Genomic DNA, 25,787 nt, shown 5'->3' on the forward strand with positions numbered 1-25,787 from the left:
TTACCAATGAGCAGAAATAAGTTTTCACTTAGTTTGTAAGTGAACACGTCCCTTCCCCCACAATTACATCCTATCATATCATCCAGCTTTGACAAAACAGCATCCCCTTCTGCAGCCCATTTCTGGGAGGCCAGGAGGTAACGAGAGCATCCTACGCCAGAATGACTCGGCAAGATTTCTTTTGCGCGTCCTCTTTCTGCACACTCCTACCCACAGACTGACTCAGTGCTCTCTGGCTGAAGCCCAGTCTGTCTCAACTCACTCTTTCTTTATGCAGTACTGCTTTCACCCATCAACTCAAATTCTGATGAGGGAGAAGGAGAAAGAGATGAAGGCAAAGAGGCAGGAAAGAAAGATCTATTTAGAGTACTGAAAAGGGCCTGAGGATGATAGGCCTGTGCATGTTTGATTCTAAGTGGTCCAGGTCATGATACTCCTAAGTACATAAAAAAGTGCAGCAGGACATTATCTGCTTTAGAAACACTGAAGTGGTACCCTCTGCAAGGGACCCTCACCAACAATGTGTGTGATGACTTAAACATCAATTCAAGGGATACGTAAGCATAGTCTGCAAAGTTTAAGTTTTTAAGTTTATTAAGCCAAAGAATTACAAAACTAAACTAAAAACATTCATGTTCCTCATGTCAGTTGTAACTGGGTAACTATCCTTTTACTGATGAGGGAAATGGCTGACTTGTCCTCAAAAACAGGACAAGTAGTCATGGAGGGCACAAAAAATAAAACTAAAAAGATGGGACAGAGCAGCAGCAGGACATCAAAAATGTTATTTACTTTACAGATCTGTCTGTTTCAATCTTACATGTCAACCTTAAAAATGGTTGACATTGTTTCTTGGCTTAAAAAAAAAATCACTTTTAACTTCAGATGACACTTGGAGGAAATGTGCCCTTATGTTATTTGTTTTGACAACTATGGTCCAAGAAAACCAAGTTTTGTGCCACTCCTGTGAAAAATAAAGAAAGCTCTTTTACATTATAGATTAACTCTCTCTCTCACCTCAGAGGTTAAAAAGTTAATCGGAAGGCTTTGCGTTACCTAGGCACTGTGTCCCGAAGCATCATGAACTTGGAAATCACTAAGACATTTAGATGGAGGTGAGTAAGAGTAGGTGCCGATCTTATGCAGATTTTCATACATGGGACCATCTTTTCTTATCACTGTAAGCGAAAGTCAATGTTTAAATAATGACATTTGTAACTGAGTTCATTCAAATTCTTCAGGTAAGAATTCTGCTTAAGCATTTCAATCAATTTGATAAGCTCTGTAACTGATTTCTGTGGAATAGCAAGCACCTCATTCCAAATTTGCATAAACTACAAAGACCAGTGGACTATGATGGGCTGGGTATTACAAATTCATTCCTATACTATTATAACGTTGGCCTAAGGCATCTTGTCCACTGGTGACTGTCTGCCCCACCAAAGAACAATATTAATGCAGATTGAAATAATGAATATGGTAGACTGCCCACTCTCAAGGATAACGGAAATAAAGAGATGACTGCGGTTGCTAGAGATGTGTGGGGAACTTTGGTGCACTCATCCATATGTATAATATCCTGTTTTGTGCAAATGTTGTGGTCTGTTGTACATGAAACTATCAAAAAGATCCTTAAATTTGACTTTTTATTTAGATGATCCTATACATTTAAATACAGAGGTATGCAGAACTGCCTCTAAACAAGTCTTAATGAGAGGAAGAAAGGACATAGTCACAAAGTGGTGGGCTATCACTTTACTATAATCAAGGAAGTGGTTCTTTAATCCAAGTATTTCGGCAGGATGTCTTTCAGGCTCATGCAACCAAATTGCATCACTGTCATTACAGAACCCTAAAATCTGCTTTTATTCCCATATGATGCATCTGGCTTGTTACACCTTTCTGCCTGAAGAGAAAAACAACAAAATAACACACAAAGCAGAGATAATAAACTGGAAACTATTAGTACCAGCGGAGGTCTTAAAGCTCATCAGAGTGCAAGAAAGATACGTGGTTAATCTGTGTGATATAAAAGCTGAAATACAAAGGTTGTCTCAGAAAATCCTGATGGTGCCATTAACACCGGAAGCTGCCCTAAAGGGCCACCACATCCAGCATTCACGGCTGTCATCAGTTGGCTCCACAGAGTGTTGCAAAGGTGTACATCAGTGCACACATGGAAGATAAAATACTAATTGTCATGGCGTAGCCCATGCCTTCTAATGAGTATTTAAACCAAAATGGTGAGTGTCGAAATGCCTTTATAGAGCAGGTGGTATGGCATGTACCATGTGTAGATACTTTCATGGGGTGTTCCTGTTGATGTAACTAATTATTTTTGAAGGACCTCTATTTGGAGGCATTTTAAATATTTTATAGTCTTGACTAAATTTTATTTTTGGATTGAAGTGCACATCCATGTTTTGTGTTTGGGTATTGCATTAATTGTAAAGTGAATGTCAGTTAATGCTGGTTTGTCTTGTAGGAGGGGCTTCTGAGATTCATTTGCAGCTAAGAGCCTAAAGGTTGATAATGTCTTCGCTTCTAAGGGACATTTTTGTAGTTTTGTTATTTGTTGCCATTTTTCTACTGAGTTATGCTCTTTTGCACAACTGCACTTGTCAAATAAAGATAAGCACCAGGTTAAAGAACTGAGCTTCTACCTTTTCCCTCCACAACCAGCTAAACCTCACACTAATCTACAACAAAGAATGACAAAATCACACACTGACACTGCTAGAAGAAACTTATGTCCAAATTTACATCTGACAATATATGGCACACATTAATGCATCATCCATTATTTAATTCTAAAGAAATCATAATGCAAATAATTGCAAGTTGAATCCCACCAGAATCCCTGAATACAGAGCTACACAAAATTTCAGCAACGTTTGACTGTATACATGCAGCATTTTATAATCACATTTCCTGCATCAGCCCAGTCGGACTGCATCATGCGTTTGTGCAGCGTGACATATCCTGTGGCTCTTGTATTGGTGTTCATTAACTGATGCACTTCAAATGATGCAATGCTTTGCAACATAGCTGGTCTTTGTTGAGCTTAACACAAAGTATAGCAAACAACATTACCTCTTAGAGAAAATGACACTTGTGGTTATCCCGAGCTGTATTTCTTTGGAATAAAGAGGAAAACCACATACTTCATCAGTATAGATGAAATAGTTTTCTGTGAGACAGAAAAGATCTAAAATCAAATTGTTAACAGTCTGATGTCTCACGCTGAGATCAATTTGTCAAACAGTCTCCTGAAGCTAAGGTTTTGGTATTTTTCCCCAATGCATTACATATTATATACGGATGAGGACTGACAACATGGAATCAGAAATGGAACTATCATTCATCTTCCTAATACACTTCATTTTTTTTCTTAAATTCCACCTTTTTATCTACTTTGCAAATTCTTCCTCTCTTTCCTTCCTCCTAGTTTCCTAATTGAACTTTCTTCCATCTTCCCTCCATTCTAAATGTGTCAAGTGACTTTGTAGACTCTTTTCCATGTTGACATCTCTGAAAATGCATTAACTCCACTTGTCTCCGATGCCTTGACTTGAGGTCATTGCGTTCAAAATGCTTACTAAATGTCAGAGGCGGTCAAGCGCCTCCTCAAGAACACAATCCGCCCTAGAAGCTGCTGCTGGCCACCTGTCCATCACATCAGCGCTGTCTCAGATCATTGGTTCTGACGTTTAACCCATTCACGCCTTTTCGCTCTGGCAAATCACTGGTGAAGGATATGATTGGTTCTGATGGGTAGTCAGTACGTTTGCGATCAGTGGATGTAACTTCCTTGAGGAGAGGTGATCCTGCACTTGCATCTCAAAATGTAAACAGTATTTACTTAAGGGGAAATAAATGTCACCATTTATTAATCTGATGTTGGAAAAAAAATTAGAAAGTTGATCAGATCAGAGTAGAGCTGGTTCGCTCTCAAAGACAATGTGATGTTGGTAACTCAAGCAGTATTTTTCCAATCAAATTATAAAATTCTATACTGTATTTATACTATGTTTGGTTTAAAAATTAAATAAACATTGGGGATGGTATGGTTGATCACCTGCATGGTGGTGGAAATAATGGCGCCAGGTATATACTAATAATAACAGCTTACACCGGTCTCTTTCTTTGGTACAATTTACTAGTATCAGGCTGAATCCTCTTTTTGCCTTCAGAACTGCCTAAAAATTTCTTAGGTTAGATTCAACAAGGTGTTGGAAACATTCTTTAAAAATGCTGGTCCATATTGACATGAAAGTATCACACAGTTGCTGCAAATCTTTCGACTGCACATCTGTGATGAGAATCTTCCACCACATCCCAAAGGTGTTCTACTAGATTGAAATCTGGTGGCTGTGGAGGCAAGTGGAGTACATAAAACTCAATGTCATGCAAAAAAAAAAAAAAAAAAGTAGTTGGAGCTTTGTGAAATGGCGCATTACACTGCTGGAAGCAACTATCTGAAGATGCTACACTGTGGTCATTAAGGGATGGACATGCTCAACAACATTGCTCATGTAGGCTGTGATAATACAGGACCCAAAGTGTGCCAAGAAAATACCAGGATTGTCCAGTTGTGGTGAGACTGTGTAAATTATAGCATCAGTTTCCATTTCCTAGCTGACAGGAGTGTCACCTGGTGACCAGGAAACTGCTGCTCGAGATTTTCTCTTTTTCAAACTGCTCTGTGTAAACCTTACAGATGGTTGTGTGTGAAAATCCCAGCAGATTAGCAGTTCACACGATGAATGCCATTTGTTTGTGTTTATGGTTTGCTTGTGTGTGGAACAAGCTTCTGGTGTAAACCTTCAGCTATTTGGGTGAGTTCACACCTGTGCCCCACTGATAGGAAATCCTCAAAGGCAGAGACAGTGACCCATATAAAAAACCTTCAGAGACTTACAGGGACAGGGACAAATGGAGAAACAAAGAAAGAGAGCACCGGCCTACTTGTCACCTCTTTTGCCCTGCACACAGATTTCTAGGCACATGCCGTCTGTTTGGATGCAGTATGAGTGCAAAAGCAGTTGACACAGGCGGCAAACTGTGATACTGCCACTGCTCACAGTTCATATTACACCAGACCATGTGTGAAGGTCTAATTTAACACCAAAAGGGATTACAAGAATAAAAAAAAGACACATCAACTGTCATTGTTTCATGTGAACTTATTACCTCTCTCTGTTGAACTTGAGGGAATGGAGGATGGCTGGTCTCTTCTGCCTCAGGTTCCACAGGTGAACACTGTCATCAGCCAAAGCACTCACCAGCGCTCCCTGTCGTAGCAGAGGCATGGGCATTAGGTTTTATTTTTTTAAAAATAACAAAAGAAAAAGGATTCAAACATAAGCAGGTAACATGGTTGAATACATGAGGTCACAACAACAGAAATTTCCATAAACATGTCTTCAGACTGCAAATTTTCTCTGTGAACATGACAGAAATTAGTCACACTGCGTTCCCTGACAGCGTTCTCCCAGGTAATGATGATGAATCATAAGATGTATAAGAGGGTATGTGTGTGTGTAGGAGGCACTAAAAATCATCTCCATCTCCCTAAGGGTTTGTTTGAGCTGCTGAGTCACAGCCACACAGACATTGTCACACATGCACACAGCCAACACACATCAATAAGCATGAACTACTGCATTTCTCAAATATCAAGCAAAATAAAATTATGTCTTTTTTTCTGTAAGTGACTTAGGCCTAGAGGTATTTGTTACTGCTGTCATATTTCAAGCTCACCAATGATCGCTCAAAACATGCTTTTTTTTATTTTTCTGCATAGCTTGTAGCTTAAAATGACAAATGGGTAAAACTGTCTATTTGTTTTTATTTAAAAGACTTAATGAGCCCTGGGGTGGTTTCTTCTGGCTGTCATTTTAAAGGGTGAGTGGAGACAAAGGGTATAAAACAATCTAAAAAAACATGAATGAATTTTCTTGCAAAATATTCCAATTCTCTTTTTCCTTATCTATATTTGTTTAAAACATTGTTTAAATAGATCAGGCTCTCAGTGCTTATATTCAACAATTAACACAATACCACTAAAATATGAGCAAAGTACTGGTTTTAAGTGCTTAAAGTAAAGAATATTGTCATTACAGAGGGAGTTTGATTTTTCATATCTTAGTGGTTAAATATGCAAACCCCATAGCTCTTATGTATGTCCTAATTATTTCATGTCTTTATGGTTTCTCAGACAATACAGTAGCTAGGTTTTCATTTGCTGGCAGAACAAATCTGTTGTGAAAGTTTAAAAAAAATTGCAAAAAAGAATTGAAAAACATTTCCAAACACTAGTGTGAAGTCAATAAACTGTTTTATACGCTCAGCACAAAAACAAAGAAATCTGGGTTTGGTCAGTTATTTATTCCCTTTAATGATACCAATTGATGTTTTATTATACAGAACTGAAAAGCTTTATTAGTCACTATTACAACAAAGGGTAATTTTTAAAGATTGAGCTTCCGTGGAATAAGCCGTACAGGTAAACATGGGGGTAGTAGCACCAGAAAATGTGCTAAAATCCCCTGCAGTAGTTTCCTGCTGGTATTTTTATTCTTACTTTGAGCTGCTTGGTGGATTGGATGATTGCACTTTCCCACAGTAATAAGAGAAAAAAAAAAACAGCACCACCACCTCATGCTGGTCACCAGCCTGGTCACATTTTCCTATGGGATGACTTCTCATTCCTCAACATGGATATGTTGAAGGTTAAGTCAGCGTGGTTGTGCTGGTCACTCTGGCATGCACATCACACCCAAGTTGATCCCACAAGTATTCAATTGGGTTGAGTTGTGGACTCACAGCAGGCCTCTCTGTTCCCACATTCTGGAGGTACTTGATGATGATCCTGGTTCTGTTGTGCTATCATCCAAGAGGATGGAGTTATTCTGAAGATTCTTTAGATATGGGATTACTGGCTCCAGAATGTCATTACAATATGTTTGTCTACCAATTAGGCACCAGTCATACATGTGTGACTGACCACCTGGCAGCACTTGAAGCTCTAAATGAGTGAATACCAACAGAAGAATATTGCAGGGAATTTTAGAAGAGCTTTGGGACACTGCTCACATCCGTGTTGCTTATTCCACAAATGCACACTGCTTACATGTTGTACCTCATTGTAAAGGTGACTAATCAGGCTTTCCAACAATAAAATAATCAACCAAACACATATTTCCTTACTTTTTAAAGTTTAGATTCACCAGAAGGTGGCAGGATTCAAATTTGTTGAAGTTGATGTAACTCAGTAAAAAAAGATAAGTTGTTCTAACCAGAAACAAGAGCCCTTACCATAAGAAAGCAAAAACAAGAAAAACTACTGTGGTGGCTTTCAAATTTATTTTGTGCATTTGTAAAAGTTTTTTTTTTGTTTGTTTGTTTTTCCCCATTCTTTTATATGTGTATTAGCCAATGGAAATGTGGCTTATCTTCCTAGAACAGCTTCTCTGGTTGTGTGACCTACCTCATTGATGAGAAACTGTAGCTGGATGACAGCTGATCCACTCTCATGCTGACAGTAACACTCCACACCAGGACGACCAAACCTGAAGGAGCTGAGTTAAGGAATTTACAGTTTGACCAGCAGAATAAGTCACCAAACCAAAAGTGTGTTCAGCTCAAGTCATCATCTTATTATGTAGTGTACCTCTTCAAATGTGACACCACTAAAAAGGTGTCTCAGTATTATGATTCTCATAACAGCAACTGTTTTCAGCTGATTATTGTTATAAGAACATCTGTCAAACAAATTAACCACTATAATGGTAATATGCCTTACAAAATCTATTAAAACTCCAGGGTGTCAGACTGAAAGAAGCAGAGATTTAGTTCAAACAATGAATATATATATGAATATATATATATATATATATATATATATATATATATATATATATATATATATATATATATATATATACATATAAACAAGTGCAGATTCTCCTTATGTAGTTTTAACTCTCAGGATGGAAAGCAAACTTGACCCAGATGATCTTAAAAAAAACCTCTGTGGCTTATATGGCGTCTGCAGGTCTGATATATATTTTGGCCCAGAGCCATTCAGTGCCTTGTGGACCAGCGACAAAATTTTAAAATCAATTCTTTGATGCACAGGAAGCCAGATGGAGATCTGAGAACCGGAGTGATACATTCCCCTTATCTGATCTTTGTGAGGACATGAGCAGCAGCATTGTGGATTACTAGTCTTTGTGGTTTTTCAGAGACACCTATAAAAACTCTGTTACAGTAGTCAAATCTACTTAAAACAAAAGCATTGTTAAGTTTTTCTAAATCACACTCAGCGATTAGTCTGCTTATATGAATTTTTAATCTTCAGGGGATAAAAGCTGATTTGATTACTTTGATTTGAGCTTTTCAGAGACCAAAATGACACCAAGACGTAAAGCTTGATTTGTTGAACTTAACATTGCTAACTGAAGCTGGGCACTAATCTGTGGTAGTTCATCTTTGTTTCCAAAGACAATGATTTCAGATTGACCTTTATTTAGCTGAAGAAATTATGGCAGTCCTTGAGCTTAAGCTTCTTATGGGACTTCTTTAGTTTCTATGTGTCACCTGGAGGCACGGCAACATTGACCAAAAAGATGCTGATGCCACACAGTTTTCATTAGTGTTTCCTGATGACCCACGACCCTTTAATACCATATTTGTACCATATATGTGTTGTGTATCTTTTGCTTTCATGGACCCCCTTGAAAACCAGATGTTGCATTTCAAGGGGCTTTCGGTTAAATAAATTTCAAATTTAACTGTTTTTTTATGTTATTTCATGAACAGCAGAATACTTTCTCCAACTGAAATAGAAAAAAGTTGAATTATTGGTCACTAGTTTTGAGGCTCAGAGAAAGAAAAAAAAAAAGCACTTGCATTTAACCCACCGGAGAAAATTAAAAATGTATTTTCTCACTGAAATTTCAGTTTTCAGTCTCACATTAGAAATGCCCCTTAATGCATTTTATCTGATTAACAATGACACAGAGCGCCTTACGCTCTCAAGTCACTCTGTGGCATTATCTGCCACACTGACCAGAGCAATGTCCTGCTTTCTGGTCTTCTCCAAGGAAGAATAGCTCAGCTACAGCTGCTCTTAAACTCAGCAGCACTAAAATAGACTAAAAGCAGAATAAGAGCCCACATTGCTGTGTTTAAAATATCTGAATTAGATATTTGTTTGTTGATTTTAAGGTCAACTAAATAAATGAACTCCCATTGGTCTTAGATTTCATTTTATCTTATGAACTTCCCAGAAGCCCCAGGTCACACTAAATAAAATTTTATTTATATTATATAAATTATATAGTAGGAAACACTGAACCCACAATCATGACAGCTATGTTCAAGGACAGTGATTTAAAGGAATAAATATATTGAGTCAAAACAAAACAGGGAGACACAGGCATAACAAGTGTGAAAAACTAGAAAGGTAACAGAGTTAAAATGAAGAACATATGATAGGACGGGTGAAATATTCAAATATATGGAAAATAATCAGCAGGGAAGAAGTGTATATTATGTGAGGAGATGATGAAATAATAGCAAAGAGGAACAGCAGGGAGAGGATACAGTCGAAGTGACACTGACAACTCAGATAAAATATTCAGAAAGAGAAGAGAGAGAGAATTAAGGCAGAAGGACGGACACCAGGAAAAGAGAGAAGCAGGAAAAGAGGAAAGGACTGAAGCATCCTGACTGAAGAGGACTGACAGAATAACAAATTTCGTATATCAAGGACGGTGAATGGGTGAGTTTACTGATTATTTCCATTCATTCTTCTCATGAGAATGAGGACTGAAGTGGGGGGTGGTAATTTTTCATGAAGGGGCACATGGGGGTATGGCAGCTTGGTGTTAACACTATTGCTCATCATTATGTCTGAGAGTGGAGGAGTAGCGAGCTTCCACATGTGGCCAGCTGCTGTAAATTGCCTATAGAGCTATCCAACTGCAGCAGCTTGACCCATGAAGGTACTGATGAATAAAGATTTAATAGCCAACATGAGAGAAAGTATTTGGGAACTATATACTCATAGACAACAGAGAGGAATAACTAAAACTAAAAGAAAAAAAATAATAAAAAAAAAACGATGATAATGTCATCAACAACAACAAAATATGGTAGGAGCTTACTTAAAATTATGATGTAAACAATAATTAAGTTCGTCTTTACTATACTGTTACATTACAGCCATTAGTGAAATTCATTAAGCTTTAATATGTGTAGTTGCCAGGTGTGTGTGACCATCCACAAGTAATCAATAGTGAGCTTCCAACAGCCAATTATTACAAAAAATAGGCCATGTCTGATCATATGACCAATGATCTTCCACATCTTTTAGAAAATAGTTATAAATGTTAAATCTCTGATATGACTGACCTGGTTTGCAAAAATGTCCATCGTTTGTTTTTTGGGGTTTTCATCTGCATATTTTCCAGCCAGCTACTTTTACAGGGTGTGCAGAATTATTAGGCAAGTTGTATTTTTGAGGATTAATTTTATTATAGAACAACAACTATGTTCGCAATGAACACAAAAGACTCATAAATATCAAAGCTGAATATTTTTGGAAGTTGGAGTGGGGCTTTTTTAGTTTTAGTATCTTAGGAGGATATCTGTGTGTGCAGGTGACTATTACTGTGCATAATTATTAGGCAACTTAAGAAAAACCAAATATATACCCATTTCACTTATTTATTTTCACCAGGGAAACCAATATAACAACTCAAAATTTACAAATATACATTTCTGGCATTCAAAAACAAATCAGTGACCAATATAACCGCCTTTCTTTGCGAGGACACTCAAAAGCCTGCCATCCATAGATTCTGTCAGTGTCTTGATCTGTTCACGATCAACATTGCGTGCAGCAGCAACCACAGCCTCCCAGACACTGTTTTCCCTCCCTGTAGATCTCACATTTGATGAGGGACCACAGGTTCTCTATGGGTTAAGATCAGTTGAACAAGGAGGCCATGTCATTATTTTTTCTTCTTTTAGACCTTTTCTGGCCAGCCACGCAGTGGAGTACTTGGATGCGTGTGATGGAGCATTGTCCTGCATGAAAATCATGTTTTTCTTGAACGATGCTGACTTCTTCCTGTACCACTGCTTGAAGGTGTCTTCCAGAAACTGGCAGTAGGACTGGGAGTTGAGCTTGACTCCATCCTCAACCCGAAAAGGTCCCACAAGCTCATCTTTGATGATACCAGCCCACACCAGTATCCCACCTCCACCTTGCTGGCGTCTGAGTCTGAGTGGAGCTCTCTGCCCTGTACTGATCCAGCCACGGGCCCATCCATCTGGCCCATCAAGACTCACTCTCATTTCATCAGTCCATAAAACCTTAGAAAAATCAGTCTTATGATATTTTGTGGCCCAGTCTTGACATTTTATCTTGTGTGTCTTGTTCAGTGGTGGTCGTTTTTCAGCCTTCCTTACCTTGGCCATGTCCCAGAGTATTGCACACCTTGTGCTTCTTGGCGCTCCAGTGATGTTGCAGCTCTGAAATATGCCAAAACTGGTGGCCAATGGCATCTTGGCAGCTTCACGCTTGATTTTCCTCAGTTCATGGGCAGTTACTTTGCACCTTTTTTTTCAACACGCTTCTTGCGACCCTGTTGACTATTTTGAATGAAACGCTTGATTGTTCGATGATCACGCCTCAAAAGCTTGGCAATTTTAAGAGTGCTGCATCCCTCTGCAAGACATCTCACTATTTTTGACTTTTCAGAGTCCGTCAAATCTCTCTTCTGACCCATTTTACCAAAGGAATGGAAGTTGCCTAATAATTATGCACACCTGATATAGGGTGTTGATGTCATTAGACCACACCCCTTCTCATTACAGAGATGCACATCACCTGATATGCTTAATTGGTAGTAGGCTTTCAAGCCTGTACCGGTTGGAGTAGAACAACATGCATAAAGAGGATGATGTGATCAAAATACTAATTTGCCTAATAATTCTGCACACACTGTAGAAAAAGGAAAGCTAACAAACTAAGCATTTCAGCCAGTTAACTCAAGTATCCTTATCAATGTGTACTCTGGAATATTTTTATCTCTTTAATTACAACTAGCTAGGAAGCTAGGATATGAAGTTGTAGTTCCTGAAGGCCTCGGTTCTGCAAGGTTTACGATCAGGGGCATGTATTATAGTTTAAAGAACCACACTCAAATTAATGGGTAAAATAACATGTTTCTGCAGAAAGTGTGTGTAAAGTGTGTTAACAATATCAAAGTGCTGCATTTTATCAGATGTGAACATGATATTAGCTTCAGATATTATGTTTTTATGTTTACTAAAAGTCAGAATCTATTAAAAAAAAAAGCTATATGCTGACTACCACTGAAAGGTAGGTGAATATTAAACATGTCGCCAGTTTGCAGCTACTTAATGTTTAGCTATGTTTGCTAACAAGTTTAGTAATTAGCTCACGGTTTCACAGACCCGTGGTCTTTGGTCTAAAAGAGAGCTTATAATCAGCCGTAAACTGAAGCCGAGCACATTGGCCCAGCCCCAGTCAGATACCAAAGTTGAAGTAGCTTCTGCGCTTCCTAAAAACCCACACTGTGAGTCTTTTAGGTAAATTAAGCTTTGATGTCCTCCCCATGACATGGTATTTAAAGGACTAAATCTGTGCTCCAAGCTAGAAAAAAGATCCACCTGCTCCACTGGATTTTAGTCAATAAGCCCCATAGGCACTGAAGTCTATTGAACTGTGAGAACAGGAGGGTTCCACCAAATCAGTGACAATCAAATATTTGACTACATCATGTGCCCAGCTTGGCATAAAAAGCTAGAAACTTATAGCCACCAGCAACCCCTTTGAACCCCAGTAAATGTCTGAGAGTTAACAATCTATCTCTTTTGAATTCAGACAGCATGTATTGTAAGTGCAATGTGATCTACCTGTTTATAAGGGGTGAGAGGGGGGAAAAAAAACATTAATTTAAGATTTGCAAGTTTAACTTTCTAAGATTCAAAATTGATATTTTAAAAACACATTTAGTAAAGCTGACTTCCCTTACACCTCTGAGTTTTTGCTGTAGATCAGTGCTGTCCAACCTTGGTCCTCAAGTCCCCCTATCCTGCTGGTATTAGATGTCTCCCTCATATTATGGAACTCTGACAAGCTCTGCACAAGTCTGCTAATGAGCCATTAATTTGAGTCAGGTGTGTTAAAGCAGGGAGATATTGCAAGTCTGTTGGACAGTGGGCCTTGAGGACCAGAGGTGGGGATCCCTGCTGTACATTACGTATTGAAGTCACACTGATCACATGTGTACTGTCCATCCTTCCGTTATCTACACCCGCTAAGTCTAATGCTGAGTCGCGGTGGAGCCCACCACAGCTGCTACTATGTGAGAGGCTCGGTACACCCTGAACAGGTCAGTGTGTCAGTCATGGCTGAACCTAGCTGTGTGGGTCAGTAGTTTAATCAACATTGATTAACCACATGAAATTAAGTAATAAATACAGTTCTGTTTGAAATGAGGGCAAGCTTTGTGGCACACTTTAGAAAAAACATTGTTGTGGCCAAAAAAGGACTATTCTATTCTATTTTATGTTATGGTTATAACACAACTAAGATATATATACCAATATAAGTAAGACAGGAATGCTGCCTTTGTCTGTATTTAAATGGATGTCATTCATCACTTTAACAAGAACAGTTTTAGTGCTATTAGGTAAGACTGAAAATATAAACTTTTACTTAAAATATTTTTTCTCGGAGGAAATGCATGCTTTCTAGTAAAGACAATGCATTTCTCTCTGTACCCTATATTCAGACAGGTTTGACTGATAACAACTTGAAGGCATAGCCGTTGCTCGACCTGGGCATAAAAGGCTGCAGTCATGTGGCAAGCAACTAAAATTTTGCTGCATGAAGGCAAGGCTAGAAGAAGTGGAAATGATCTTGTGTTGGTGTATCAGCAGAATAAATATGACAGTGCTACTGTTGTCACAACATGCACCTTTATAAAATTAAACATTTCCAAAGCACATTCTTATAAATGAGTAAGATAGATGACTTACCCAAATGTCAGAAACTAATTAAATAAACTGCATGCCCAAAAAGAGATTTGTGTATATTTATAAATGTACGTCATTACCAAGATAGGGAACATTAAAATAAACACAACCTGCCTGACTCAAACAGAGAACTTACAACAGCAGCCAGACAGTCTTACCGTTTGGATCAAACATATGGCATAAGGTCAAATCAATAGTTCAGAAAGTCTTAACATTCACTAACATTCTTCCCATTTTTACACTGGAACACATGAATAAATAAGTGTGGTATGACTGTAATAGGGAAGCAAAACATTCATCAACATGCACCAATTCTGGTGGATGAAATGAGAAGGTCCTGATGCTTTCCAGACTTCCACACTTGTAAGCGATCCTCCTGGTTTCACCCCTGGTTAAACTGGCACTGACTTGGAGTGGGCCAGTGGAATGTGTTCTAAATGTATGTTTGCTTTTATTTGTTTTTTGTATACTTTTCTAGGGCAGCAAGAAAAAGTGATTGTAAAGTTGGTGTTTTGTGTCACATAATTTCCTTGTTGACTTGATCTCAAACCTTTGTAATTAATTACAAAGCACAGATGCAGATGTAGAAACTGTGGAGGAATAGATAAACTTAAAGCAGAATCTTAAAAGCGGAAATCTAATAATCAGCCAGGATAAAAATAGCACAAAATGACATTATATTCAACAAAGTCCCTCACCTTACAAATAACAGCTGCCAGCACTAAGAGCTACTCATAAGATTTCCAGTTAACCGGAATTACTGCAGATTCATAAAAACAGAGGACACTCAAAGGATTCCACTTATGTCATCTGTTTTTTCATTAGTTTAAGTGTCAGCCACTTAAATTGCAGCATCTTAATTTCATAAGACCTAATGTACCATGTAAGTGTGCCTGCATACATGGGCTCCTTAAATCTTAATAGTTCAATATACATTGATAAATGCATACATTTTACAAAAACAATGATTATTTTATTTAAAGAGGAAGGGACGACAATCTTTTTCTTTCCTTTTCACGCTCTTTCATTTAGTTTTTTTTTTTGTTTTGTTTACTTTCTCCAAGAAGACTGACGTGCCCATTGTACAGAATTAATCCATCTCTTTACTGGACATTACTGACCATACATACAGAAATGCACGTTAGTAATTAGTCGGGATGCTTTGGACCTAACAACAGTACAGACCAGTCAACTCAAAGGGACTTAATTGAAAGCTCTGTCCTAATGTTGCCTGGCAACTAAATCTGTCAGGGCCTTAGAAAGAGCGAGGAAAGGAAAGGATTTAAGGTTGTGCTTTTGAAACTGCTCATTTTGCCTTCTGTTTGAAGAGAGCCAGCCATCCCACATGCACAGCATCATCAAGCACACAAACACACCAAAAGAAAATGCACTTTTCTTAGAATTTAAAGTTAACGTTGCCATAATGATACTGATAAAAGAAGCATTTGAGTCTAAAAAAAAAAACATTTACAAGCTAGCCTACAGGTAATACATGCTCTCTATAACCACATGTATTCAAATAATAACAAAAAGATCAAGTATTTAATTGGTTTCACTTTCTTGGTTATGGTTGATATGTTTGTTTCAAATTGTAGTAAATACAATATTTCTGTAATGAGCTGCAAAATAGAAGAAAAATAATTCATAAAAATACATTGTAGATAACAAGATGTTTAAAAAAATATTCAGTTTAGAGCTGTAGTCATGTGTGGCTTGTAGGAACAAAATGACAGACAAATCAATTACTGATGCTTTGCAAATTTACATAAAAACTTTGTACAAGACATAGGCAAGCATAGGATTAGTTTACCTACCGCACAAGAATTATTATTACCAGAGAAAGCACACTCCATCCTAAATGCAATACACTGCATTTATGTTTTTAGCTGAATGCCACTTTGGCTGGTCTCGATGTCTGATGGTAATTCAGTCTTTATCCAGGACATGAAAGCTTTTACATTTTGTATTTTTAAACCTGCGGCGATGGGTAGCAGTTTAAAAATGCTGAGTCAAAAAACAAATTTCCAATAAGCACTCGTCTCCTCTGGCAGTGTGCTTTTGCCTCGATTTCACAGCAGGGTGGAAAATAACAGAATTTCATTTTCTGTGGGTTGTTTATGCACCGCTTGCTTTTGACATGGTATAACAACATTTACTAAATATTTCACAGGATCATAGGTATTATGGGAACTTACCGTTCCAATAATAGCATTTTTTTTCTGTGTGCATTATGTACATTTAATTAACAGAGCACTCTTTATAATTTCCCAAGGGGAACACATAGAGGACTGTTTGATACAGAAATAAATTAATTTAATGTTTTAATGCAGATGTTTGGAGCTAAACAATGAGACATTTAGACTATATCCTGACTGCGTAGAGAAGAGAAGCATTTAAGTTTAAAAACTGTGTCCTTCCCTGAGTTTTAACTTCCTTTGTCTGATAAATAAATCCAATTTTTTCAATTTAAGGACATATTGTCCCCTCTGAAACTAATTCCTGTTTAAAAACAAAGCTTAGGTTTCATAGTTATGAAGTTCCTATTATCCCAAGCAACATTTACAATGAAAGCTCAGGTCTTCAGAGGCTGCAATGACAGTCACTACTTTGCAAGACAAGATCCTTGACATCTCAGCCCACCATGTTTTCCAGTATTTTTAACAAACATGACTCAAAGTTACTCTGAAGTGCCTCAGATTGATCTTAATGGGACAGGCCTTGTAAGAGATGCATCACAGTTGCTGACAAGAGAATTCCATAATCCACTTGAGCCAAGGTCTCCATCTCAATCCGCATTCCTCTCACCACACTGCACTAACTCTAAAAGTTGACAGACTGACCGCAGGCTGCGATAGCAGCAAGACAAGAGGACGGGAAGGGGAGCGAAAGCAGAAAGTGGGTCAGCTTCGTGTCTTGTCAAGTCCAATGAAATTTCTGGAAGTCAAAGTTGACTGATAATTCACTTTCATACATCTCTTCTTATATCTATTTCTGTCAAAGCCACAGGCAACTTTCCTGACAAATAAAAGGTGAGTCAACCGGCATCTGGTAAAGTAAAGCAGCTAGAAAACTAGCTGTGGGAAACAGGGTGATGGCTTTATGAGACCATGGTATCCAGGAATAGCATCGATAAGAGTAACCGAAAAGGAATAAGCTTGCATGTCGCATGCGAGGAAGGCTAACTCGCTGCTTGTCTACTTACTATAAACATGTCATACCCCATATATTTCAGTGTCTGTGAGAGAAAACAGTGAAATGAGTAGGATACAGATGGATAGTAGGGGAGAACAAACTATTTTCTCAAAAGAACATGCATATGATGAAGTGTACCAGGTGAGGGTGAAACTGTAAACTAAAGTTGATATCACAAAGAAACGTACACAGACAAAGGAAGAAAAACAGAGAAGAGGAGAATCATGGTGGATGGATTAGAGAAGGAGCAGGAGAGTGACAGTGAAAGAAGACACCAAAAAAAAGATAGCCTGGGAGCGGCAAGCTGGTATGACGTCGGGCCTGAAGTGACGTTAAAGCTAGTCACTCATACATCACCCTGCCAGGGAGGGGGCATGGCCATAGATCTGTGTGCTCTCTGCTGCACTCAGAGACAGGGTTGCAAAGGAAGATGGGAAGGAGTAGTGTAAGGGTATCACAGCCCAAAAATAATTGGAGGCATTAAAGTGAATACAACTGAGAGATAGAAGTAAGACAAGCTCCGCAACAAAAACATAAATCAAAATTTTGCAGTGATCTTTTTTGTATACAGACAAAGAACTATGCTCAGCTGCTTTTCATCACATTACAAACCATCTATTTTGCTGCAGCCTACCTTCACTTTGCATGCCGAAATAAATAATAAAAAACAAAAAACTTGATTCTGTCCTGTTTGGTGTCCTGCACTACGTTGTTACCAGAGTCATGGCCAGACTTTGCATAAGTTAGCCTCTTTGTCACTGACTTGGCATATGATGTTCAGTCTGTTCTTTTTATGTATATATTTTAACAGAAATTGCTAATGCGTGTAATGTAACAAATAATCATGTCATCACCTTATAAGTTTACAGTCCTATTTTACATTTGCTAAAATTAATGTATTTAAATGGTTCTACAGTTCTGAACTAAAAACCGCAGATAAAGGACCAATCACATTCTCAAGGTTCACGGTTACTTTAATACCCGTGGCCAGATTTGTTTTGTACTTGTACTTGATCAAGTGACAACACGCAACAGAACAAAAAAGTATATATCATTAATAATAAATAATAAAATACGTAAGACTCTGCATTTCAGATAACAGATTTTTATTGCTAGTCCACTCAAGCCTTCAGAATAAAGAGAACAAAATTAGACATTTACAAGAACATCAGTCTCCAGCATCCCTAGTACAGATGACATGCTTTCCCAGTTTCACCAGAAAATGTAAAATATCAACACCTAGAGCAGGGCTCACCAACTCCAGCTTTAGAGGGCCATTGACCTGCAGGTTTCAGATGTTTCCTGCTTTAACACACCCAAAAAAATGGTTCTTCAACAGGCTTGTGCAGAACTCAACCACAAGCTGTTGGAGAACCATCTCATTTGTGTTAAGAGGCAAAGAAACATCTAAAACTTGCAGGACGTAGACCCTCAAGGACCAGAGTTGGTGCTCCTTGTCGTAGAGGATTCACAATCTGAATGAGGAAGTTTTCTCTCTTTTTTTCCACATTACCTTGGAAGTGTGTTTATGTTGTTGTTTGGTAAGAAGGGTCAGGTAGAGCAGAGGTCCCCAACCCCGGTCCTCAAGGCCCACTATCCTGCAGGTCTTAGATGTCTCCCCGCTGCAACCCACCTGATTCAAATTAATGGCTCATTAGCGGACTTGTGCAGAGCTTGTCAGAGAGCCATTTAATTTGAATCAGGTGTGTTGCAGCAGGGAGACATCTAAGACCTGCAGGACAGTGGGCCTTGAGGACCGGGGTTGGGAACCTCTGAGGTATAGGATCTGTGGTGAGGTTCAATCTGCAACTTCACAGCAACAAATAGCAAAATGTTTTATTTATTGATTAATTCATTTATTCATTTGCTGGAGCAACAAACTGGTCAGTAAAATTTGAAAACTTTAGGCAGGTTTTTTTGTTATTACTTCAACCAGCATCCACAATGGCAATCCCACCAAGGTTGCAAGCTAAATCAGCCGGAGTGGCAGAAGTCTTCACATCTTCAGCTTTTGAGATTTACAAATTGTAGCACTTAAGAGGCCCTATGCCTTATTTCTGTTACATTTGTTTTCCTTTCCCCTCTCTCTACCAACGCGTTCACACAGAACATGATACATCAATGACAAAGACAGCGAGGAAGCAATGAAGATTACTCTCCCTCATGAATTTCAGAATCACACAAAATAAAGAAAAGAAAAAAGATGCATAAGTCTTGTCAAGCAATTATACTGAAATGCAAGCAAGCAACACACAGATGCCGTCCTGAAACACCAGCTCACAACTACACACACCAAGCAAAAAAAATGACATCCTAGACTTCAGCAAAATGGTGATTCATTTGTTTAACGCAGTCCTTGTATAAATAATCCCCCTTGACACATTTGATTTATTATGCAGGAAAACAATTAAACTGTGTTGGGGCCACTAAGTATTTGTCGCTGCCTCAGCTTCCACACACTCACCTTGGAAAGCTTTGTTATGCACAGAAAACACACACACACACATACACAAACATACTATACTTAAAAGGATACTTGAACCAAAGATGCATATTCATAAAAGGCACCAAATGAATAAAGAAAAAAAAATTTGAAAAAAATTACTTTAAATCAAACTACATTTGTGGAGAGGAAGATAAACTAGCCACCGTCCCCCTACGAGCATATTATCTCCCTCAGATTATGATGAAGTACAATGCTGAGACAAAAATGTTTGTGGCTAGTTGTACTGAAATCTCTGCTTTCTCGAGAAATTTCTCCACGTCTAAGCCAGTAGACGAGGGAGCCACAGGGGTGATACGCTGTAACAAATGTGTCTTCCCCATGCTGTAGGGATAATGTGGATTGTTGGTTGTTGGAGCATGGCCAGTTCTGCCAAGTAGTAGGGTGTTAAAGACCTCGGACATCATCTAATTTTAACGGGATAACTGGGCTTCTGCACATCCTCCAGAAACAAGATGAAGAAAGGAAGGAAGAAGGAACAGAATAAACTCATTGAAAGAAATGGGAATGAAAATTCTTTGGTTGTAGAAATTGAAGGTGGGAACAAGTAAAGGAAGCTGGGAGCATAGAGGAAGCAGGGACAAGAAGGAAGCTGGAGCATAGGAATAAACGATGAGTCAGCTGAACTGTTTGTGGCCTGATATCTCCTGCAAAAGCATGCAAAAAGTATAAAAGAGAAAATGAGAGATATGAGAAAAAAGGTAGGAATAGGTGAAAATGGAGGAGAGGTAGGAAGCTGGGAGGGGAAGTGACAGGAATGTACTTACCAGAAAAGAGGAGATGCTGCATAAATGCAAAAGAAACCTATAGAAATCTGCATAATTCTATACCTTAGCTTATTTGATAAAACATATTTTTTTCTGTCAAACAGTTAAATAGTTTTTTTCAGATTAATGTGACAGTCAGCAGAAAAAGAAATAAGTTCTGCTGAAGTGATACAAAACTAGTTCAAAACAAAAAGCCAATGGGATGTCATGGGAAGTAGGGGCCGATAGTGACACAGATATTTCAATGTGATTTTTATTTTAGTAATCCAGAATTCCCCAATTTCAATGAGTAACATCAGATATATACTGTTGTTGATTAAAGCTCCTTTCACTGCTACATACTATTAGAATAAATGACTATAGAAGAGACAAACTCTGAATAGCTGGATAAATACCAACCAGCAAGGAGACACTGGATCCAGAAACAAGTCACTTGACTTTCTAGACCTCATATATCACAGGCATAAGTGTAATTTGATGCTTTGAGCTGGATTGTATTTTTTAAAATGTATTTTCTAATATTTTCTGCGGAGAGGGAGGTCTGGGCTTCCCTGCGTAGGCAGCTGCCCCTGCGACCTGACCCTGGATAAGGATGAATAGATGGACAGGAGACGAGATGCATTTACTAGAGGTCATTTATGTACATGATTGGATTTAAGTTGGTACAGTATGTTCTTGTTTGTGTTCCCCTTATCTTACATGGCACTTATCAGCTGGGTACAGGATGATTAGGTATTCAACAGGAGTACTGGCACAAGGACAAGCACAAGGACAAAGCTGCTGTCTGACAGATTCTCATGTTCACTTTTTTTTTTTTTTTTTTAAATGCAGCAAATCTTCATTTTTCAAATCTTCAATAGGGCTGCACTGGTACCAAATATTTATGTAGCAGTAAAATGGATAATGTATGGCATTTAGGGATATCTATTAAACCGCAATGTCATTTGAGGAGAATTATGTAAAAATAGACACCATTTCTATTTACACAAGGCAGGCATCATTTTCCTTCCAATCTGCCATGTTGTGTTACTTCAGTATATTCTTACATTAGCACAGACTGGTTTTAGCACCTTTTTGCAGTTTAGAGGACATTGTCGTTCATGTTAAACACTTGGAAAGTTGGGCATGCATTTAGTTTAGGATTGGGCCAAAGGACAGGGCTGACGCCAACAGTTGCCAGGCATCATAACAGTAAGCCACCATCATAGATATAAATACACTTCTGAACAACTGACTGACAGTATACACCAAGCTAAGAACATTTTGTGCAGACTTAGACTGTTTTCTTTTATAAAGGTTTTCTGTATTGTTACACCTTACCATGGCTGCATAGGCTTGTTTATTTAGCCTTTCCCACAAGCATGTCAGTGCATGAGGAAAAAAAAAAAACAACAACATACTGTATAAAAAAGGAAATTGTTATGGTACACGACTGGTTGTTGTAGAAGTAAACAGTTCCAGATTGCTCTGCATTATGCATCAAACAGGCCCTTGATGATTTCTAGTTTTGCTGTAGTTTTAATCTTCTTCTCCCATCCCTGGTGAGTCTTACAGCTGTGAGTGCCTCTGTATCTGGGGAACATTCAGAGAGTAGATGAGAGAAATAGCTGGCATCACAGCGAACACATTGTTACTGTGTTGAAAACCATAATACCTAAGAGTTAGTTGATTTAACCCATCACTTCTGGAACCACGTGTTCACCTGTAGCACTCTGATTTCATGTCAGCTGATGTGCATATATTTCCTATCAAATTTGCATTGCTTTTTTTTCCTTTCAGTGTTGGAGCTCAGCAAAATTATCTACTGCTTCACTTTCAACGCCACCAAGATATCAAAAGTTTGGATCCCAGACATAAAGAGCAACATCCAATTTCTTTCTAGGCCCATGGTGACTGAGTCCAAAATACACACTAACTCAATCAAAATTTTAGTTGCTAAAAATTCTAAGATTTCTGCAGTTTGTCACAGTTTTGTCTCTGTAAACACCCTGCTGCTAACAACAGCTATATGGAGGAAACTGGTGAGAGGATGTCAATATAGTAAAAGATCCTGAGAGCTGGGTTTAGCTCTCAGAAGTAGATCTTAAGGTAAGTGCTTACTGGGTAAGATATTTAAAACTGGGTTTGCTGCTTACATCTTCAAGCAATCTCTTGGGACACACCTTTTGTGTGTTCACTATGAAACCACCAGAAGTAACAACAGAAATCCTTGATAATGTATTAAAGCAAAATAAACCACATGAACCTCAGGTCTCCAAAGACATGGCTGTGCAATACCCTCTATAGAGAGCTCTTTGCTTTTTCTTGCCAAATTAATCCAGCACACTGGTGACACAGAACTGCAAATATTAAACACAGTTACTATGAAAACATGCTGTTCAGTCCATAAACTACTGTCCAAGATAGTCCAAGCAATTAAACATTCGACACAGGCAGAATTAGGGTGAAGAGGAGACTAAAAGATTTTACTTTCATCAAATTAATCATCTAAGTATATTATCATTGTTGATGGCAATTATTGAAAATATTAGATGAGAGATTGATGATAAATTTAAATTTAGGGGTATATATGATTTTAAAAAAAGTTATTATTTTCTCTGTATGAGCTTCCTCACATCTATTACTGTCTGGTAAAACACACATATACACAAATGAAACAGGAAGATTGTTTCTATATGAAAAAAAAAATAATAATAATAATAAAAAAGAAAAAGAAGAACTAGGTGTTACAGGATGACATAATCAAAACCATTAGCGTCAGTAGATTCTTTCCTGCAGCAGTCAGAAAACTAATGCCAATCCCACTGGTCACACACTCTGATGCAGCAGAAGACTGGATTTGTTTGCTTTGGCACGTCAATCATCATGTCTGTTGGACTATGGTTAAGCAGAGGAATTCAACTCTGTATCATTAATTATCCATCACTCCAACAACTGAGACATTTAGTTAAAAAAATAAACAAAAAACAAAAAACAAAAAACAGGTCATCAAAAAAAGGGGAAAAAATAGAAAATAGTCTAATGATTTTAAAGACAGAACCCATGTGGACATTTAAACCTTGTATTTTAACCAAGAAAAAGAGAGGGGAGAGGAGGGTGGACAGAGATGCACAAGAAACTGCAAGACTAAAAGTCTGTGACTCCCTTTTCTCTTGTCTATGAATAATGGATGTGGCAAATGGGACCCAGCATATGCATTTAGATCGCTTCATGTATTACCCTTCCAAAGCGGTAGGGAGGAAAAGATTTTATTAGAATGCTACTTAATGCTAAATTAACCTTTAACACATTCACTCGGCTCCACGAGCCTTAGTTTTTATACGAGTTCCAATAGCAGTGAAATGCTTCCATTAATCTAAACAGTGAAAAATTACTTACAAAACCAGAGTTATTTTACAACCAGCACAGACTTATAGTCCCCACACTGCCCCAAAGCAATCAAAGTGCACTGCATTGTTTGTGTGAGCTCTCCCTCGTCCCTTTTCTTTTTTGACTTGGATTTGCACACAAACACAAACTCACTCCCTGGCACTGATATCAAACAAATCTTTTCAAAGGTAGGACCATGGGAGATTAGCCACTGTTGGCCTCTAATATGTTTGAATGTGCCAACTACTGCAGAGCCAGGCTTCACTTTCAAGGTGCCTATGAGCTGGCTGTAAAGCAAAGATCAGCATATTGCCAAGCATGCGGTAGCACCTCACTACCTGCATAGGCACATCATAGTTACTCAAGGGTGTAAAAATTGACTTACAAAATAAATGAGGGCAAAAACTACCCGACCATGGATTTCTTAAGCAGCTTATTCTGAAACAATGAATAGTATGGTGAGGAAAAAGAGGAAATAACATATCATTATGATAGCACTTAAGAGATCTTTAACACTATAATCAATAAATGTATTCAGGCTGATGGATCGAGGTTTCTGTGCAGCACTTCCTGCTGGCATGAATTTTGTTGTGTCTGCTTTAGGGTTAATTAGGCACCAGTGCTACAGCGTATAGCTGTCACTTTGCCAGTTAAGAAGGGCATCTTGCCAAGTGTCATACAGCAGATAAAATATTAATCTTAGTGTTGCCCTTTGCTCTTAGATTAATGCGAGACAGACAGCCGAGTATTCCCAGCACTTAACTGGAGACAACCAGTGAGCTAGCATGCAGACATAATGAGGCCAGCAGGGTGGCATTCACAGTAGGAAAGGTGTCCTTCAACTAGAGACCAAAGTTTAAGGTTCCCCATGTTGGTGACCATCTGCTGTACTAAAATATCTAAGCTGCTCTGTAGCACTACCTAGCCTAGCATCTACAGGTTCCGTGAAGTCAAATGACAGGCAAGATCAGGAAAAATAACTTCTGGATGGCTAGAAAGAGTTTGGATTTTTTTCTTTTAGGTCAGATCTTACTTGACATGGATGGGTTGTTATACAAATCCATCTTGGAAATCTAGTTGGAGAGTGTTTGGAAAGAGGGCAGCACTTTCTAAAAATACTTGGCAGACGACTGCATGAATCATCTTTCAATCAGGAGAAAAGCAAAAATATCTTTTCCAACATGAAATGCCTTGTGTTGCCCTTTTCATATCAAGAACTACTGCCCAGTTCAGATCAAACTGTTATAAAAGGTTTTGAGCTACTCATCAAGTAAAACTCATCTGTAGCTGCCAGTACTGAACACTGATTAATCCAAAACGGAGTCAGCCACAGAAGCTTGGAGCTTGACTAGATAGCATCTTTTATGATCATAATTTAGCAAAGAAATCAACTACCATGCAAGGTCACACTTACTGTACAACTAAGAAAATCCCTCTATTAAAATGATTAAAAACCCCAGAAGAGAAGAGTCTTGAGTATGTGAGTGTTTTTATTACAAAAACAGAAACTGAGAGGATTTAAGTGATGCACTGGTCTAATTGTTTTAAATAAAAAAAAATCAGGAGATCAAAAAGTAATATATTCTATGTAAATGAAAGAATTAATACCAAAAGAAGGATCCACAGTTGCATAAACACCTACTTTGATGATTCATCTCTCCATCTGTGCAACACAAATGTCTATCTACAGTATGACTCTTAGACCAGCTTTACATGTATGTGTTTTCCTTTTTTTTATAATATAGTGCTACAGAATATAACAGACAGGTTAAGAAAAAAGGGAGGATGGAGATGAGGCAGACCTGCGCATAATCACATCACTCATCATGTACAGGCTTTTTTAGGGGGAGGGGTTTGAAGCGAGTGCAGAGTGC

At 38.2% G+C, this 25,787-nt stretch overlaps 1 protein-coding gene across 4 annotated transcripts in view; it reads right to left on the reverse strand.

Moving 5' to 3' along the window:
• The window catches only part of stxbp5a (syntaxin binding protein 5a (tomosyn)), a 98,456-nt gene that overhangs the window by 50,688 nt on the left and 21,981 nt on the right, over positions 1–25,787 (reverse strand). For all 4 annotated transcript variants that reach the window (XM_041976039.1, XM_041976038.1, XM_041976037.1 and 1 more), the window contains exons 3-4: positions 7,493–7,574; positions 5,194–5,294 (exon numbers count right to left, since the gene is read on the reverse strand). In XM_041976039.1, coding sequence (XP_041831973.1) covers positions 5,194–5,294; positions 7,493–7,574 — 183 coding nt within the window. The remainder of the gene's footprint in view (positions 1–5,193; positions 5,295–7,492; positions 7,575–25,787) is intronic.

The sequence above is a fragment of the Melanotaenia boesemani genome, chromosome 22 (assembly GCF_017639745.1).
Source record: "Melanotaenia boesemani isolate fMelBoe1 chromosome 22, fMelBoe1.pri, whole genome shotgun sequence".
Lineage (NCBI taxonomy): Eukaryota > Metazoa > Chordata > Actinopteri > Atheriniformes > Melanotaeniidae > Melanotaenia > Melanotaenia boesemani.